The sequence below is a fragment of the Rana temporaria genome, chromosome 13 (genome assembly GCF_905171775.1).
Source record: "Rana temporaria chromosome 13, aRanTem1.1, whole genome shotgun sequence".
NCBI classification, from domain to species: Eukaryota; Metazoa; Chordata; class Amphibia; order Anura; family Ranidae; genus Rana; species Rana temporaria.
This window is the reverse complement of record NC_053501.1, coordinates 110,459,643-110,480,330: the sequence shown is the minus strand read 5'-3', so window position 1 is coordinate 110,480,330 and position 20,688 is coordinate 110,459,643. Positions and strand designations below refer to the sequence as shown.

Genomic DNA, 20,688 nt, shown 5'->3' with positions numbered 1-20,688 from the left:
CTTCCATTGCTGACTAATGTAAGCATCCACTATGCTTAGTAATCAGGAATAAATTCATTGAGTGGGAAATGACATGTTGTATAAAACATTCATCCAGCCCAACTTTTTTAAAATCACAGTTTTAATACTCAGCTAATTTAATGAGAGGCAATTTAAACAGCGGGTTCTTTTAAAGCTGAATTATTGGAAAGTCAGGGGATTTAAAGCGGGGGTTCACCCTAAAAAAAAAACATTTTTTTTCTAGCATGCCATCAAGCATACTAGCGCGATCTACAGTACGCCTTTCTTTTATTTTTTGGCGCCGTACTTACGGTTTACTGCCGTAGTGAAGTTTCAGACTCCCCACGGGGAATGGGCGTGGACTTGCCTCTTCACGGTGCCTGCGCAGTCAGCTCCGATGTCTGTGCGCAGGCGCCGTATAGCGCTGTGAAGAGGCAAGTCCTATTTTGGCTATCTTCGGGCAGCGTGACGCGCCATAGCCGGCCGTCAATCATCTTCCCTGTGAATAGGAACGCCCATTCCCCGCGGGGAGTCTGAAACGTCACTACGGCAGTAAACCGTAAGTACGGGGCCAAAAAATAAAAGAAAGGCGTACTGTAGATCGCGCTAGTATGCTTGATGGCATGCTAGAAATTTGTTTTTAGGGTTAAACACAGCTTTAAAGCTGCAACCCGTTTAAATACCCCGAATTTGTCTTACCTTTGTCCCCAAACTGCTTAGCTTAACCTGGAAGAGAGAGGGGAGGGGGAGAGAAACCTCAGGTGTTCTGACAAGGAATGTGCAGACAGCAGGAGAGAGATGAGTGAGCAGCCGGGTGACTCATTTGTCTGCCGCTGCTCCTTCATCGTCCAATCACAGGCTTAGGCAGCAGGATTCATTCCTGTGCTGTCTGGATAAGTAAATCTCAGAACTGGATCAACAGAATAACAAACTTTATGGCAGATAAAACACATAACTCTCATATATCTTAGAACAAGAAAGGCGGATAGGGAATGGGATGATAGCGGTGCCTACTCAGTAGAGATTACAATTAGTACTTAAAAGACATATTATTTTATTACAAAATTATTTTTGACATCCAGTACATTCATAATAGGTGCATAAAAACAGCAGAGCAATAATATACATGTAATACTGGCCACGGTATAAAAGGCCTTCTAAGGTTACAGGTCAATGATCCCTACATGTTTCGCCAAACATTGGCTTCTTCAGGGTAAAATAGTAGTAACCAGTATTGTATAAATGGCTCTAGAAAAGCAAGAAGTTAAATAATCATACAGGACATTCATTGAAGATGTAATCACCTACATATATTAATGTATTGAGCTGGCAACATCACAATTTCTAGAGCCATTAATACAATACTGGTTACTACTATTTTCCCCTGAAGAAGCCATTGTTTGGCGAAACATGTAGGGACCATTGACCTGTAACCTTAGAATGCCTTTAATATTTTTGCCAGTATTCAATGTATATTATTGCTCTGCTGTTTTTATGCACCTGTGAATGTACTGTATGTCAGAAATAATTTTGTAATAAAATAATATAAGTCTTTTAAGTACTAATTGTAATCTCTACTGAGTAGGCACCGCTATCATCCCATTCCCTATCCGCCTTTCTTGTTCTAACAATTATCCGGGATGAAGTGCCCAGATCTATTGAGGACACTTGAGCCACATTCCATCACATGATCTCTCATATATATCTATTTTAACAATGTATTTATAATTTGTCCATAGTTTTTTTTAAGCAATAAAATAAATAAAAGAATAAATTTATACAATTTCTGAAATAAATTCAAATAAATAAATGAAAGCGTAAATTAACACAGTTTCTCAAATAGTACGGAGTGTTTGTTTAGAGGCTTCTGTGTGATTGCATTTAATATATTAAATGCTTCTCAGTATTTAGTGTGAATTATAATAAAAAATATAACACATTGATCATTTAAAAAATTCTTAAAATGAATGGAAAAAAATAAAAATGATAATAGTAATAATAATAAAAATAATATATTGATAAAAAAATAAGCATATAATTATATTTAAAAATTATTAATTATTATTATTATACACGATTTATATAGCGCCAACAGTTTACGCAGCGCTTTACAATGTATAGGGGGGGCAACAGAATCAGGGCCGCCATCAGGGGGGTACAGGCAGTACACCTGTAAGGGGCCCGGAGGCCCACAGGGCCCCAGATGGCAACTCACCTTTTTTTTTATTTTTTTTTTATAAAAAAATATATATATTTTTTTAATATATGTTTATTTAATTTTTTATTAAGGGCCAATTTTTTTTTTTTTTTAGAGGTCCGGAGGTCCCCAGGGGCCCCGGATGGCAACTCCCCCTTTTTTTAATTTATTTTTTATATAAAAAAAATTCTAATATATTTTTATTTAATTTTTTATTAAAGGGACAATTTTTTTTTTTGTTTAGGGGTACGGGGGTCCCCAGGGGCCCGGAGATCCCCAGGGCCCCGGATGACAACCCCCCTTTTTTTATAAAAAAATAAATAAATGTATATATTTTTTTTTATTTATATATATATATATATATATATATATATATATATATTATTTCTTTTACCCCCCTTTTTTTATATATATTTTTCTTTATTTCTTTTTTTTTGTAAAGGGCCCCCCCTGTGTAAGGGGCCCCATAATTCCTGAACACAATTACAGTACATTATTAATAATAATACATCGATAAAAAGTCTAAAAAAGCTATGAAAAAATAAATATGATAATGATGATAATATTAATAAAAATAATAAATTGATCATAAATAAGAAAATAATAATAATAATAAATGAGAAACTAATAGTAATACAAATAATATACTAAACAGTATGTAAATCATGTACATGTGTGAAAAAGTATCCTTTTTTCTTCGCCTTGCTTCAGCTATTTCACACAAAGGGTGCTGCTCGTACCAGTCCCTCTGCTTTTCTACTAAGAAAAACTGACTACGCTAAGCAAAAGAGCACAGCGTGATCAGTTCTCTAGCTATGTTGGGAATTCGGTGGGTTCTCCTCCAATGTTCAGACTGGTCCTGACACCTCCCCCTCCCCCGCATAACAGCCTTTTACTGGGAAGATCAGTGTGCTGCTGCTTCTCCTCCCCCCAACTCTTATGCATCTAAGAAATATGATCACTTATAAAAAAAAGGGGAAAAAATATATTTATTAAGTTTTTTTTATTTTTATATCAATACACAAATGTTTTGCATTTCTATTTTAAAATTAATGGGTTGTTTTACAAGATGATTGTTTACAAACACTTTAATAAAAAAAAATATATATATTGGGGCAGATCCACATACATCTGCGCCGGGCGCAGCGTATCTAAGATACGCTACGCCGCTGTAACTTACTTTTGTTTGGTTTGAATCCTCAAAGAATTTGCGCTGTAAGTTACGGCGGCGTAGTGTATCTGTTGCGGCGTAAGGGCGCGGAATTCAAATGGAAGTGATGGGGGCGTGTTTTATGTTAATATGTCGTGACCCGACGTAAACAACGTTTTTTTTTTTAACTGCGCACGCGCCGTCCCTGGGGGTATCCCAGTGCGCATGCTCGAAATTAAACCGGAACCAGCCAATGCTTACGACGGTGACGTCATTCTACGCAAATTCCTATTCGCGAACGACTTACGCAAACGACGCAAAAAATTCAAAATTGTACGCGGGAAGGACTTACTTAACATTGGTGTACGCCTCAGAACAGCAGCTTTAACTATACGCCGGAAAAAGCCGACGCAAACGACGGAAAAAAATGCGCCGGGCCGAGGTACGTTCGTGGATCGCCGTAAATAGCTAATTTGCATACTCGACGCGGATTTCTACGGAAACGCCACCTAGCGGCCGCCAAAAAATTGCATCTAAGATCCGAAGGCGTACTAAGACGTACGCCTGTCGGATCAAGCCGAGATGCCGTCGTATCTTGTTTCGGGGATTCAAAACAAAAAATACGACGCGGGAATTTTGAAATTACGCCGGCGTATCAATAGATATGCCGGCGTAATTTCTTTGTGGATCTGCCTCAATGTTTTTTAAAGTGGTGAAAAAAGAATATAATGAAAGTAACAAAAATCACCAGCGCTAAAAATGTGGGAAAAGGGTGTAAACAAGGGGGATCATGATCAGCTAAGTGGAATTACAAAAAAAGAATATAATAATAATAGTAATAAATCAATAATAAATAAGAAACTAATAATAATTTTAAAAAAGTAATAATTAATAATAAGATGAAATAATTGATAAAAAAAAATACAATTAGAAAATAAATATGACGATGATCATAATAATAATAATAAAAATAATAAACAGATAAATGATAAGAAAATAATAATAAATATTATGATAACATCAATGATAATAAATTATAATAATTAAGACAAATAAGCAAAACTTTGGGTTTGTCCTCATTACTAATGGTGGGACGGGTATCGACCACAAATTTTCTTTTTAATTGCGCAGTTGAAAAGAATCAGCTGAATTTCTCAATCTTCCAGATTTTAGGAACAACTTCTTTATTAGCTTATATAAAGTTAAATAGCTATGCCAATAGAGGCTGTAAGTTCTTATTAAGACCGGGGCTTTCTTTAATGGACTCTACTATAATTACTGTCCTCTAGCCTGAAAGCTACAATCTCATTGGCTGATACAGCTCTTTAAAACATTTAATAGCAAATGAGATGAGTATGGCGCCATTGGTTGGTACAAAACGTATTGGCCTCTGAAATAAGGAATTAGGATTTAGTTTCCTCTTACGTTGGGTTATACAGCTCCATCCGCATCTGCTCACAGTAAATGGTGTATTGTAATTATCTCACTGAACACGCCCTCCTCCCCTCTTTTCCCTCCCACTTGCTTCACCCCCTCCCTCCCCCCCTCCCCTGATAATCACACACCGTACCGCAATTGTCGATGCTGTTGCCTTTTGCCTATGTTTCATGATGTTTTATTTGTCGCTGGTAATGCAGGGAAAGTCCCGCTCAGTGGTGACATCACCATGTCCAATGTTGCCTCCCTTGGGGATGTGACTCTCCCAGGCGGGCGCGGCTACCCCCCGCCAGGTGTGACATCAGACGGTTACTACCACCTTTCTGCCTGGCACACTCTTAGAACCCAGGGTAAGAGGGGAATTCTTTCTTATGCGGTCCTAGGCTCTCTCCGTAGTTGAATTAACTCGAATTATCTAGACGCTGCAGGTCAGTCCTGTCGCTGGCTAACACCCGCTGGGCCTTGTTTCTCCCCCCCACCCTTCCATCTCTCCTTTTGCCCATCTTTCATGCAAGTTTTAACAGCTTTGTCCGTTCCGTGTGCTGATTAGATGTCCCTGGCTGCTGGCGGGCTGGTGGGCCACTGTGCATGGGCCGTGCATGAAACCGCGCTGAACTCATTAGCTGTGATAATTGTGTTTGTGTTTAGACTTGTCTGCCTAATTCATCTCCTTTTCCTGGAAGACATCACACGAAAGAAGGCGCTAATGAATTATAACGGCACATATGTGAGGGTGGGGTGTGAAAGTCAAGATATTTTTCTATGTTCCCTTGTAGGAATTAAATGAGTTTTCTTCATGAGTAAAGCATTGAGTTGATGAATGGTAGTAGTATGTTGGCCTTTCTAAAGGTCATGAGAACATTGAAAAATAGCCCCTTGACATGTTGACAGCTAAAATATATTATATCAAACTGTACGTTTTTTTCATATATCGGTAAGAACGAGTCCAACGAAAAATGGGAAAACCACAACCAAAGGCTCAAAAGTATGAGGCCACCCTTCTAAATGATCGAGTTTAGCTGTTTCTAGTGAAGGGTGCTCCTAATGCTTCAACATGCAGGGACATGGTAGACACTTGTTCTCTTCCAACCTCATGGTAACAGTTTGGTGAAGACCCTTTTCTATTTCACCATAATTGTGCCAGCTCCATAAAGACATGGTTTGGCCAGTTTTATGTGTAGGAACTAAAATGTCCTCCACAGATCCCGGACCTCGACCCTAATGAACACCTTTGGGATGATTTAAAAAGCCAATTACCATCCAGATCATCTCATCCAACATCAGTACTTCACATCATAAATAGTGGCCAACTACATAAAGACATGGTTTTATGAGTTTGGTGTGAAGGAACTGGAGTATCCAGTACTTGACCTCATAAATGGTGGCCAACTACATAAAGACATGGTTTTATAAGTTTGGTGTGGAGGAAATGGAGTATCCTCCACAGATCCCTGACCTCAACCCTACTAAACACATTTGGGATGATTTAAAATGCCAATTACCATCCAGGTCATCTCATCCAACATCAGTATTTGACCTCATAAATGGTGGCCAACTACATAAAGACATGGTTTGATGAGTTTGGTGTGAAGGAATCGGAGTATCCAGTACTTGCCCTAATAAATGGTGGCCAACTACATAAAGATATGGTTTGATGAATTTGGTGTGAAGGAACCGGAGTATCCAGTACTTGACCTCATAAATGGTGGCCAACTACATAAAGACATGATTTTATGAGTTTGGTGTGGAGGAACTGGAGTATCCTCCACAGATCCCTGACCTCAACCCTACTGAACACATTTGGGATGATTTAAAAGGCCAATTATCATCCAGGTCATCTTATCCAACATCGTACTTGACCTCATAAATGGTGGCCAACTACATAAAGACATGATTTTATGGGTTTGGTGTGGAGGAACTGGAGTATCCTCCACAGATCCCTGACCTCAACCCTACTGAACACTTTTGGGATGATTTAAAAGCCAATTACCATCCAGGTCATCTCATCCAACATCGTACTTGACCTCATAAATGGTGGCCAGCTCCATAAAGACATGGTTTGATGAGCTTGGTGTGGAGGAACTGGAATGTCCTCCACAGATCCCTGACCTCAACCCTACTGAACACCTTTAATAATTATAAATGGTGGGCAGCACTATAAAGACATGGTTTTATGAGTTTGGTGTGAAGGAACTAGAGTGTCCTACACAGATCCCTGACCTCAACCCCACTGAACACCTTTGGGATTTACTGGAAAGCTGATTACGAGCCAGGTCATCTCATCCAACATCAGTACTTGACCTCATAAATGTTGGCCAACTACATACAGTAAAATACATCGTTTGATGAGTTTGGTGTAGAATGTCCCCCATAGATCCCTGACCTCAACCCTACTGAACATTTTTAGGATTAATTGGAAAGCCGATTATGAGTGATCTCATCCAACATCAGTACTTTAATCTATAAATGGTGGCCAGCTCCATAAAGACATGGTTTGATGAGTTTGGTGTGGAGGAACTGGAGTGTCCTACACAGATCCCTGACCTCAAGCCTACTGAACACCTTTGGGATGAATTGGAAAGCCAATTACAAGCCAGGTCATCTCATCCAACATCAGTACTTGACCTCATAAATGGTGGCCAGCTCCATAAAGACATGGTTTGATGAGTTTGGTGTGGAGGAACAGGAGTGTGGTAAACAGATCCCTGTCCTCAACCCTACTGAACACCTTTGGGATGAACTGGAAAGCTGATTGCGAGCCAGGTCTTCTCATTCAACATCATTACTCAACCTTAAAATTGAACTTCACTCTCTCTATCAACATTGGCTATTTTTGATCCTTATGCTTCTAGCATTAGTAAATCAATAGGAAAGTATATTACATTTACTTGTTTTAGATTTTATTTGTTACATTTCTTCAGTTACTTCCTGGTTTCCAGGCTTAGGCAAATTATGTCATACATCCCAGGAGTCTTCAGGAGGGGAGGAGAGGCTTTCTCAACTAAATATACCATCCTGCATACATACCTTCTGGCCGTTTCCGAGGCTCTCTGGCGCCCCCCCCCCCCACCTCTGGCTGCATGCGGTATTGCATGCCATTGAAGTCAATGAGGAACAAATTATTTTCGTTTCCATTGACTTCAATGGGGAAACTCGCTTTGATATGAGAGTACTTTGGATTACGAGCATTCTCCTGGAACGAATTAGGCTTGTAATCCGAGGTTCCACTGTAATGAAATTGGATAGTGTCTTTTGTTTGTGGTGCTCAGATGCAATGTAGTTTTGTTTTAATTAATGCTCTCTTGGCTGAATGGGCACAAATTCACACAGCTATAATTTTATGGAAGGTCTTCCCAGAATAGTGAAGGTTTTTACAGCCGTAGAGGGTTGGACAACTCCAAAATAGTGGCCATGGATTTGGAATAGAATTTCTAAAAAAAAAACCTCATATAGATGTCCACAGACGTTCAGACAGTTGGCCATATAATGTATTTATTTTATCAATGGAAGTAATTTTGTAAGCTGGCTCGATACTGCTAAGAACAAGTCTAACATTTAATTAGAAATCAAGTGGATTAGTGCTATTACATTGAACAATTGTTCAGCCTCTCTGTGTACGTCAATGCTATCGATTCTTAGGGGTTCCATGGGCTCCGTTCTCATAAATAGTGAAAGAAAATTTACTGCTTTTAGTTCTTTCTAGCCAAGTGATCCGACCGTTGACGAATTGGCTGCTAGATTACTCTTGTTTCTAAATATTGAACATAGAGGCCTCATCTGCATCTAGCCATTAAATACAAGTACAAAAGAGTTATGAATTTGGACCATAAAAATCAGGGCTGTGTTGACTGTAGTGGCACTCATGAGGCAGTGCATAGGGTAGAAGGATAGAAGGGGTCAATGCTACAGTTCAAAATTTGTAAAAGCTGATATTTTTAATTTGTTGCCCTCTCCTGAGGACATGCGTGGTTAATTTATGTGTGGGGGTTAATGGTGGCGCAGGAGATCTTTAGAGGAGTCATAGGGCTCTTTAAAGCGGAGTTTCACCCTGTAACGGTCAGGGGTTAACACCGTTTACGATCTTCCATTCCACCAACCCAAGACAGTTTATCCGACAGTCCGACAAGCCAGCAGACACGATCCATACCAATTCCCCAGACAGACGAGACACATGCTCTGTTACTGGTTCCAAAATGAATGAATCTTTAATAGTACACTCTCAGCTTTTTATGCAGTTACAAGCATGTTACAGTTAATCACAGGGACAATGAAACACTCCACCCACCATATCACACAATGGGGCTTCATACACATTCTTTTAGATAATGACACTCAAATGAGTTAATTATACCCCAGACGTCCTGACTCTGACAATAAGCTATTCACCTGCATAATACACTTTCCTATGTCAGACGTTCTGTCTCCGACAATAAGCTATTTACACCTGATACACAATACACAGACGTCTGACCTTTAGAGGGTGCTCAGTCACATTCCACACCTTATCATCAATAGACTTTTCACACAAAACAGTGTCATTAGCATCCACAATGAAAGGTCTTTCAGAAGCCAGACTCAATTAACACCTCAAAGTTAGACATCTGACCTTTACATAAGGAACAACTTGTAATATTCTAAGATATCCTGCAAAACATGAATTATCATTTCTCAGTCATCCTATGCCCAAAAGGGACTCCCATTACACACCCAAAAGGCATCGTACAGACGAGGGGATATCCGATGGAAACGGTCCGCCGGACCGTTTCCATCGGATATTTCTCCTCCGGATTTAGATCCGATGGCTGTACACACCATCGGATCAAAATCCGCGCGGGAAAACATCCGCAGTGACGTATCCGCGTCGTCGCCGCGGCGACGTGCGCGACGCTGGAAGGTAAATACTTCCACGCATGCGTCGAATCATTCCGACGCATGCGAGGGATGGGGATCAGACAAACTTATCCGGTGAGTCTGTACAGACGACCGGATAAGTCCGACAGACAGGATCCCAGCGGATAGATTTTGTAGCATGCTACAAAATTTTTATCCGCTGGAAATCCGTCGGCTGGATTTTTATCCGCTGGAAAATGTCCGCTCGGGCCTACACACGACCGGATCTATCCGATGGAACTGATCCGCGGATAAATCCCAGTGGATAGATATGGTCGTGTGTACGGGGCCTTAGTGTTTCTCCAGAGGTTGCTAGAGGTTACTAGGGGTTTCGTGAGCTGATTGATTTCCTATCTGTTGGTGCGTGCATAGGCTTGGAATAAATGCCACATGGCAGAGCCAGCTGCATTAAACCCAATGTCCTTCTTAACTGTCTGTAAGGGTGACATTCAGACCATCACTGTAAGGGGCATCTTTCCAACTGGCCACCAATGTAAGGGGCATCTTTCCAGCTGGCCACCAATGTTAGGAACATCTTTCCCAATGACCATTAATGTTAGGAACACCTTTTCCATTGGCCACCAATGTAAGGAGCATATTTCCAACTGGCCACCAATGTAAGGAGCATCTTTCCTAATGACCACCAATGTAAGGAGCATCTTTTGCCAATGACCACCAATATAAGGAGCATCCTTCTCACTGATCACCAATGTAAGGGGCATCTTTCCAACTGGCCACCAATGTTAGGAACATCTTTCCCAATGACCATTAATGTTAGGAACACTGGGGGTAATCCACAAAGAGCCGGCGTAACTTAATTTTTCCCATTTAAGTTACACTGCCTTAAAATTTCTACCTAAGTGCCCGATCCACAAAGCACTTACCTAGAAATTTTTGGCTGTGTAACTTAAATTCCGCCGGCGCAAGGCGTTCCTCTTTTCATGGGGGCGATTCCCATTTAAATTAGGCGCGCTCCCGCGCCGGCCGTACTGCGCATGTTCGTGACGTCATTTTCCCAACGTGCATAGCGCGAAATTACGTTACGCTGAGCTTTGTGGATTGCGACGGGTCAATAAAGTTGCGTCGGGAAAAAAAAAAGATACGGCGCGAAAAAAAAATTCAAAACAAAAAAAAAATTGCGTCGCTGGACAGAAGGGTCTGTTTTTACATGGTGTAAACAGTTTACACTTTGTAGAAGCAGCCCTAATTTTGCGTTTGCAAAGTAAAACTTACGGAGAAAAAACGAAGCTGAAAAGCTTCGTGGATCTCCGTAAGTGCTAATTTGCATACCCGAGGCGGCATTTCGACACGAAATGCCCCCAGCGGCGGATGCGGTACTGCATCCTAAGATCCGGCAGTGTAAGTCCCTTACACATGCCGGATCTTCTGCCTAACTATGGAAAACTGATTCTGTGGATCAGTTCCATAGTTAGAAACAGGGATACGACGGCGTAACAGCAGTTACGCCGGCATATCCCTTTTGAGGATCTGGCCCACCTTTCCCATTGACCACCGATGTAAGGAGCATCTTTCCAACTGGCCACCAATGTAAGGAGCATCTTTCCCAATGACCACCAATATAAGGAGCATCCTTCCCAATGATCACCAATGTAAGGGGCATCTTTCCAAATGGCCACCAATGTAAGGGGCATCTTTCCCAATGAGCACTAATGTTAAGAATATCTTTCCCATTGACCACCATTGTAAGGAGCATCTTTCCCATTGACCACCAACGAATATGTTTTTCAAAGGTAAAAAGGGACGAGAAAGGCTGATATAGGCTATTTCATTTGATCTGTATTTTTTTTTTTTACACAATGTGTATCAAAAAGCCTTTTTTTTTACAGCTCTAGCACAATTTTGCATTATATTAACTCAAAAAAATCATCCTAAGTGCCCACAATTAAGAAGGGATACAGCCGATTATTTTAAAAACGTTGGGGATGATTGCTGTTTCCAACTTGTTATCTTCAACCAATCATCCATAAAAAAAAAAATAACAAAAAAACCTTCAGCTTCAAAATACAAAAATAATAATTTTTTTTGAGTTGTAGCCACCCACGGCCCTTTTCCAGCAGCAAAATAAATATAATCAAAGCCTATTTACACCGGCACTGGCGAGATGCACTCAACTCTAAAAACTCGATTTCCGACACACAAAAACATCAATCTCCTTCAATATGACAGGCCTGGTGTTTTTAACTTAAAAAAAAATAAAATAAAATAATTATCTTGCCTGGTGTATTCACAACGTCACTACCCAAGCTGGCAATCAGCGGGCTACAATAATTGATTAGAGCCAGGATACAGAGAAAATGCTATTTCCCCAGCACTCTCCAAAGAGGAAATTGTTCAAAGGATGGAGCGCTTTAGAAAAGAAAAAAAAAAAAAGCCTCCGAGCCTTCATTGTAAGTGCGCGTGTGTAATTATAATAGTCTTATATTAGTTTATGTGATTGCTGTACCTGCTGTCCCATCTTTGAAGCGAATAGCTCATTACCTCTCTGCAGCTGAGCACACTCCGGTTTGATTCGCTCTTGCCTTTCACGGCATTTGCGGCGTACGGCTCTCAAATGAATCGTCGCTGGGTTGAATTAAGTTGTCTGAGGCCCTCGGCTAGGCGGCCTTTAGGGAGAAAGGCCGGTTACATTAGCTAACACCAGAAACCCCCGCGAGGGAACGGATGTCACCGTTTACATTTTAAAAAAGGGAAAGCTCGCCAAGGTTGAAGTCTCATTTCTTTTCAAATATTCTTCTCTTCTTTTTTCGGAAATGCTAATTTGTCAGCCAGGATATTCAGAGGAAGAGTACCACTGGTGGCCTTTATTAAACAAGACCGCTTCTCAAATGAGTCACCTAGCGGGACACCGAGATGATATAGAGGAGCCGGCTCAATGGCTTATTAGAATGGTCGAGTTAATAAAATGTGAACATTTTTGAGAAGAGAAATTTTACAAGTTGGGTTTTCGGCTGTTTAAATTTAATGCTACGCGCTCACTAAAGGTCAAGTCCACCCAAAACTTTACACCGTATATACTCGAGTATAAGCCGAGTTTTTCAGCAAATATTTTGTGTGCTGAAAATGCCCCCCTCGGCTTATACTCGAGTCACCTTTTTGCGCCTGATCTCCCGGACTTTGGGAACCCGGTCAGGGATGGACTGGGTATTGGGACTACAGGGAGTTTCCCGGTGGGCCAATGGCTTAGTGGGCCAGCTTCAGTGACAGCTGACCGCCGCCCTCCTCTGTCTCTCCCTTCCCTCATCGTTCACCTCCTCTCTCTGCCCACAGCGCTCACTTGGGGGGAACAAAGAAGCAGGGGGAGGACCAGAGGAGCAGGGGGGACGACAGAGGAGCATGGGGGCAGGGGACAGATAGCTGACTCAACAGCTATGGCCTGGGAGTTTCTCACTTCTGCCTAATCTTGTCCCATAAGGGGGGGTACCAAACTGATTCCTTCCCCCGGGTGAAATAATGTCTAGCTTCCCCACTGGTACTGCCTATAAGTGTACCAGTACCAGCCGTTCTACTCTAATAAAGTAAAACAGCTAGTGGCTAGTGAAGGGGGAGAGGGGGTGCGGGTGGCCAGGGGGGTGCGGGAGTTGTCCAGCCGCTGTGGGAGAGACCTGTCAAAGTGGGCCAGTCTGGATGAAGTCCAGGGCCAAATTTTTGTCCCAGTCCAGCCCTGGACCCGGTACTGGCCGGCCGTAGGTCCCCTTGGCACACATGTAGCCCCACTCTTCCTCTACAAGTGTGCAACGTTTGTTGTCCGGGGGACCTACGGCCGGGGAGCACCGATTTTTCAAAGCCGGACACCCCTTCCAAAAACTCCCATGTTAAACAGTAATTCTTCTGGTGACTTTGGGGACCCGGTACCGGATGGTCGTAGAACCCGAAACTTGGCACACATGTAGTCCCATTTCTCCTCTACAAGTGTGCAACGTTTCTTGTCTGGGGGACCTACGGCTGCGGAGTACCGATTTTCCAAACCCGGACAACCTTTCTATAGACTCCCATGTTAAACGTCAGTCTAGTCATGGACACAGTGAGGCATGGGCATAGTAAGGCATGGGCACAGTGAGGCATGGGCATAGTGAGGCATGGCACAGTGAGGCATGGACACAGTGAGGAATGCAAATGGACACAGTGAGGCATGCAGATGGACACCCTAGGCTTATACTCGAGTCAATACGTTTTCCCATTTTTTTGTGGTAAACTTAGGTGCCTCGGCTTATATTCGGGTCGGCTTATACTCTAGTATATACGGTATCTAAAGTCAAGACTTTTTTTTTTTTTTTCGTTTTGGATGGAATAGGGAAGAGTTTAAATCTCTGTTAAGAGGAAGTTCAGGCCAACAAGGGAATGAAAATCTCCCCAATCAGACACAAACAGGGAATCTAACCATTCCCTACTTTAGATATACTTTAACCACTTGGCGCCCGCTCTATAGCCGAATGCCAGGAGGACGTCAATAGATGTCCTCCCCTTCGCTCGCTCCCCCTGCTTTGATCACCCGAGTCACTGAGACTTGGGTGGACTGGGACTGGGACAGGGCTGGACTGGGACAGAAATTTGGCCCTGGACTTCATCCAGACTGGCCCACTTTGACAGGTCTCTCCTATGGCGGCCGGACAACTCCCGCTGAGCCATCGGCCCACCGGGAAACTCCCTGTAGTCCCAATGGCCAGTCCACAACAAGTTTTGGGTTTGTCTTAAGAACAAAGCACCCCACTGACTGTGACTCCTTTGTAAAGATTTCCATCACTTTGGTGTTACTAGGGTTTAATATATACTGGATTCTCATTTCCTTCTTGGAGATTCCAGCAGAATGCGTGTGAAAAAAAAAAATCTTCTCTTTAAGGAGTGGCAACTAGTAAACGTAATGGCTGCCTGCACTGTGTGTAGGTGGCAGATACATTTTAAGTCAAGCTTTGCTCTACCGTTCCTGTCTCTTCTGCCTCTTCATAAGTTTGAGTTGCATTCTCCAGAGAATAAAATGAACACTTATTTTCATACTAAATAATCTCCAAAAGCCGAAATCTTTCGTGGTAAACAGCCTTTATATTGTTCCAAGAATTTGGGAACAAATGCATGGGTCTGTTTTTAAGGGAAAATACATTCCTGGCTGATTTTTTATTTTATTTTTTAAAGTCCCAGAGATGAGGAAAACACATAGGATTTACATTTTTAAAAGTGCAAAAAGACACTGGTGGAGTAAAGGTAGAAAATATGCTTAGCCCAATCAGCTTCAACCCCTGGCACCTAGGCAAGGGTGACAAAATAATTCTTCAAGGGAGAGATCTTGGGAAAGCTGAGGATCCAAAATTTGGCGAGAACATGTTCCTGCAATGTACGGGAGTGTCTTCTTGTGAGGTTTGGGTTCCACATTCACAGGATCTCTTGCTGGAAGTATTTGGTTGTCACCTTGGCCTGGGTGCACAGTGGAAAGCGGTTGAATTTCAATGCAACATGTGCTTTAAGCAGGAGAAACCATCCGGTAGAATAGAATGACAAGTCAACAGGGGCGGACTGACCATTTGGGTACTCGGGCACTGCCCGAGGGCCCCATGCCACTACAGGGTCCCTTTAGGGTTGCCAGCCTCTGAAAAACCAGGGACAGTGTGTCAAAATCTGTGTTTTATTTTTAAATCCCAAGATTATAGCTGCCCTACCTCTCCAGTACCTTTGTGTGTGTGTGTGTGTATTCTGTGTGTGTGTATTCTGTGTGTGTGTGTGTGTGTATACTGTGTGTATATTGTGTGTCTGTGTGTGTATACTGTGTATGTATACTGCATATGTGTGTGTTTATACTGTGTGTATGTATACTGTGTGTGCGTGTGTATACTGTGTGTATGTATACTGTGTATACTGTGTGTGTGTGTATGTATACTGTGTGTGTGTGTATACTGTGTGTATGTATACTGTGTGTCTGTGTATACTGTGTGTATGTATACTGTGTGTGTGTATGTATACTGTGTGTGTGTGTGTATACTGTGTGTATGTATACTGTGTGTGTGTGTGTGTGTGTGTGTGTGTGTGTATACTGTGTGTATGTATACTGTGTGTGTGTATACTGTGTGTGTGTATACTGTGTGTGTGTGTGTATACTGTGTGTATGTATACTGTGTGTGTGTATACTGTGTGTATGTATACTGTGTGTGTGTGTGTGTGTGTGTGTGTATACTGTGTGTATGTATAGTGTATGTGTATACTGTGTGTGTACTGTGTTTATGTATACTGTGTGTGTGTATACTGTGTGTGTGTATACTGTGTGTATGTATACTGTGTGTATGTATACTGTGTGTGTGTGTATACTGTGTGTATGTATAATGTGTGTGTGTATGTAAATGGTGTGTATGTATACTGTGTGTGTGTGTGTGTGTGTGTGTGTGTGTACTGTGTGTAATGTATATTGTGTGTGTGTGTATACTGTGTGTGTATATTGTGTGTATGTATACTGTGTGTGTATATTGTGTGTATGTATTCTGTGTGTGTGTGTGTGTATACTGTGTGTGTATACTGTGTGGCCCCATAATCTATTGCCTGGGGGCCCCATAATCTCCTATTGATGGGGGCCCCATAATCTCCTATTGCCCGGGGGCCCCATAATCTCCTATTGCCCGGTTGCCCCATAATCTCCTATTGCCCGGGGGCCCCATAATCTCCTATTTCCCGGGGGCCCCATGAGTTGTCAGTCCGCCCCTGCAAGTCAATATCGTGCTAACTGATGGAAATGTTGTACTGCTAAAACAGATTGAGGATTTGTATATTTTTTAAAATGATTCTGACCCCGGTTTTCTGTTTCCTCTAAAGGTGTGCGGCAGGAGGCTGCAGGCGATGAGGACACCAAGACCGTCCATTTCACGTTCCTCATCGGGTGTGTCTTCGTAGCCTTTGTGGTAGGATCCATCTTTTCAGGCCTTTTTGTGTCCTGTTACTGCAACCACATGTTTCAGAAGAACAAGCACATTGGGAAGGACCCAGAATCCAATCTACAACGGCCTCTATCTTTGAGAAGCCTGGCAAAGATGAATGGACTTTTAGACACCCAGTCAAAGGACGGAATGGAAGCAACCTCACCGAAGCTCTACACCACCCTCCTGCATGGAGACAAAGAGCAGCAAGCAGAAACAACCAAAGCTGGATCAAAAGACCATCCCGAACTATCTGGTCTCCCCACTCCAGAATCCACTCCAGAATTGCCAATGAAGAATCTCAAAGCCTTCAAGAACCAATGGGAAAGAAATCAGAATTGTAATAATGCCAAAGAAATCCAAAGCAAAAGTCCGGTTTTCCATTTTCCTGTCTCCAATTCCCAGGTCTTTCAGTTTCCTAGCACAGTTGCCCTCCCGAGCAGCATGCATGGGTACGATCAGCCTCTTTCTAGCTATGCAGATGATAAGAAGATACCCAACTCTGAAAGGGCTATGATCCGTCATTCGCAGTGCTATCTCCCCAAAGGGGTTGAAGTGACAACTCTAGAGGAACTTCTAAAACACCTTCCAGAAGGTGGTGGCTCACCGAGAAAAATGTCTGGCATGATGGCTATTAGCCCTCAAGCTGTCAGCCCTCATTCACCCATGTCATTCATGAACAGGGTCCAGCCCCAAATTCCTGAAACTGAAAGCGCTCCTTATTACAGCTCCTCAACTCTTCCGAGAGACAGTCTGCCCAGAAGATTGGACATCCCGCCAGATGTCAATCCTCAATCCTGTCTGGAGAAACAGTCAAGGCACCCCTCTCAAAGACATTCTCTATCCTCTGGGCACAAACTCATGAACATAGGTCCAGGACCGCTGGTCTCCAGGCAACATAGCCTGGGTCAAGGAACCAGACAACATCCTCCACCACTTCTCACAAGGATGCACTCTACAGGCACCCCAGTGCCAATGGATAGCCACAACATCTATCTCTCCCGCCAGCATAGCTACACAGAGCAAACTCCAATGCAGAGGGGTATGGTGAAAAGGACCTTGTCCTTGAGACCAGAAGTATCATCTGCCCCTGTGTTTCTCCCATCGTCCCCCATAAAGGATGCAAACCAGTTTCAGTATTAAGACACGTATTTGGCTGCTCTACCAACCAAAGGACACTTAAGACAACTCTAAACTCAGTTGACAAACTGTGAAAAACGATGCTGTGAACTTTTTTGCCTTGGTGTTTTGAAACTTCCTAGATCGCAGCAACATACAACTAATATCTATTGTTACGTCATCTCCAGCAAAATATGAGTGTTGCGGAAAAAAAGGACTACAATGTGTTGGGAAACAATGAACAAATCTATGCCACCAACACATTTTGGAACTGCCTTGTTCTATGTTGGAGAACCCGTGAAAAGCATTTTTCGAAGGCAGGTGACTTAATGGTTAAAATTAAAGTATTCTACCTAACGTCGAAAGCCTTTACTGGGAGCAGATGACGTCCTTCACATGATGACATTCAGTGGCCTGCAGTCTACTATGTGCCTGGATACTAAAGAGTAAGCCCCAATTTCTGGTAGATGGTTGGGCAGCACTTAGTGAGGCACATAAGCGAAGCATAGATCATCCTTAAAAAAAATGTATTACTCCGATAAACTGAACCTGTGTCCCTGAGCCCAAACAGACCCTGAATGAAGAACGTGAAACTGGCTCTCATGAACTCAATGGCAAACTTGGTTGACATGAATGGATACCTCAAGAGGAATAGATCAAATGTAAATTAATTTATATATACATCTATGTATATATAGAAAGATATATATATATATATATTTCACAATCTAACTCCATATAAAAGGAGGTTTTTAATTTACCCTACTGTGTAGGGGCAAGAAACTAACTTCTATATTATTAATTCTGAAATGTATGGACTGAAAAAAAAAAAGATGAAGATTTTTTTTTTTTTTATTGATGGTGCCTGAGCTAATACACCCTTGTGACCCATCCAACCATGTGTAGGTAACAAAGACAGACCGCAGCACCATCGTTTTCCCACCGCATCAGTATCGCAGCAAACTGACCCCCGTACTGGCTGTTCCCTAAATCACCGGTGACTGGCTACAACTCAATATCATTTGAGATGAGGGTGACGTAGAACAGCCAACCTATAAGCACTGTGTGCTTAAAGTGAATGGGGTTGACTCTTTTTTTTCCTTGTTTGGACTATGAAAGGTCGGATAGAGGTGGCCAAGATGGAGACACTCCTTGGCCTTGTGGCTTTGTCCCCATTTTAAATCCAATTAGCTCAATGGATAGTCTGTGTACATGTGTGCCTTATTTCAACCTAGTATTATGAACAGTGAGATTGTAGCAACACAAGTCTGTGATTATTTTGTCACTGAGGGGGGGTTCCTTTTTTTTCCCCACAATGGTGCTTTTTATCTTGTGGAGCATCTCAGCTTTCCAATGCGTGTACACTGTTGAGATTTTGCTCCTTTGAGGTCGTAATGGGCAGATTGAGGATGTTGGGTGCCTTGGGTTTCCCCCCGCCCCCCTACTTTGCTTTGGCTTGCTTCCCCAGTGCTTTAAAAGATTAAAGACTGATGACCTCCCCAACCCCAAGGCACTACCAACAAACCTATCTGTGAACAAACTACTACATCTTACTAACCTACACTGGTACTCCAAAGTATACATGGCTACACTGTAGGCCTCTTTGCCTTTTCCATTGGCTCATATAACACTGCCACCCTTTGCTGTATAATTACGAAAATACAATTTTTCATAAATATCTAGTCCTCGAACTATGGAGTATTTTGGAGCTAGTAGTAAAGTTTCAAGAGCCATACTAGTGTCCTTTGAAGCCTCGTACACACGATAGGTTAACCAGAGGACAACGGTCTGAAGGACCGTTGTCATAGGTTAACCGATGAAGCTGACTAAAGCCCTGTACACACGATAGGTTAACCAGAGGACAACGGTCTGAAGGACCGTTGTCATAGGTTAACCGATGAAGCTGACTAAAGCCCTGTACACACGATAGGTTAACCAGAGGACCATAGGTTAAATAACCGATCGTGTCAGAACGTGGTGACGTAAAACACGTGCTGAAAAAAATGCTTCCAAGCATGCGTCGACTTGATTCTGAGCATGCAGGGATTTTTAACCGATAGTCGTGCCTACTAACGATCGGTTTTGACCTATCGGTTAGGAATACATCGGTTAATTTTAAAGCAAGTTGACTTTTGGGGCCCACACACGATCTGTTTTGACCGATGAAAACGGTCCTTCAGACCGTAGTCCTCTGGTTAACCTATCGTGTGTACGAGGCCTGAAAGCACTTTTAATAAAGTCATTCTTTGAAAACTAAGACCGAAATATGCATCAGATGTAATTTGTAAGCACCCTATCATCATACCTACTATATGGCAAAAAGTAAAAATTATCAGTTTCAGGTGTTTTCAAAGAACAGAGGGGGGAAGGTTGGGACAATAGATGAGGTGTTCATGGTGGAACCAATTCATTTCACACAGGTGTAAACATTTGTATGTTTAATAATAACCAATGATCGACATGGCATGAAACAGCATTGCACGCATTGAACATAAGAAATATTGACGTACAAGACAGACAGTATATGTAACAGCATGGCATAAACAAGTACAGTTACCGTATATATCGCAATCCTCCATATAGTGGAACAGACCCACGAAAAATGGAATCTAAAAGAGGGTAAAACCATCTAAAATGTATCGATATAATGTGGGGTGCATCAAGGTGGGTTTGACACGTTTCATTAACTTCTATCCACTCATCAGCAGCCAAATGCATCCTTGTTCTAGAAAGGAATATAGGTACCAATATAGTTGGGTCTGAATGCCCATATGGGGTGGAGAAAAAAAAAATTGAAAAGTGAACGGCCATGCCAGAGATATACTCAACAAAAAATGGAATCTAAAAGTTTTTCAGCTGGGATCCACCACAGTAAACCCATGGCATTTATCCCATCATCATGGCTATGGGCCCCATATATTTTTTATCTCTGGGTTTATCCCATTGATTTATATTGTTATAGACATATACCATTTTTACTTATT

At 42.1% G+C, this 20,688-nt stretch overlaps 1 protein-coding gene across 2 annotated transcripts in view; it reads left to right on the top strand.

Moving 5' to 3' along the window:
- The window catches only part of SEMA6C (semaphorin 6C), a 280,483-nt gene extending 261,088 nt beyond the window's left edge, over positions 1-19,395 (top strand). The window contains exons 19-20 of one of the 2 annotated variants that reach the window (XM_040333776.1): positions 4,985-5,134; positions 16,485-19,395. In XM_040333776.1, the coding sequence (XP_040189710.1) occupies positions 4,985-5,134; positions 16,485-17,728 (1,394 nt within the window). In that variant the 3' untranslated portion in view covers positions 17,729-19,395. The remainder of the gene's footprint in view (positions 1-4,984; positions 5,135-16,484) is intronic. The other variant, XM_040333777.1, reaches the window with a different exon arrangement.
- Positions 19,396-20,688: the final 1,293 nt, after the last annotated feature.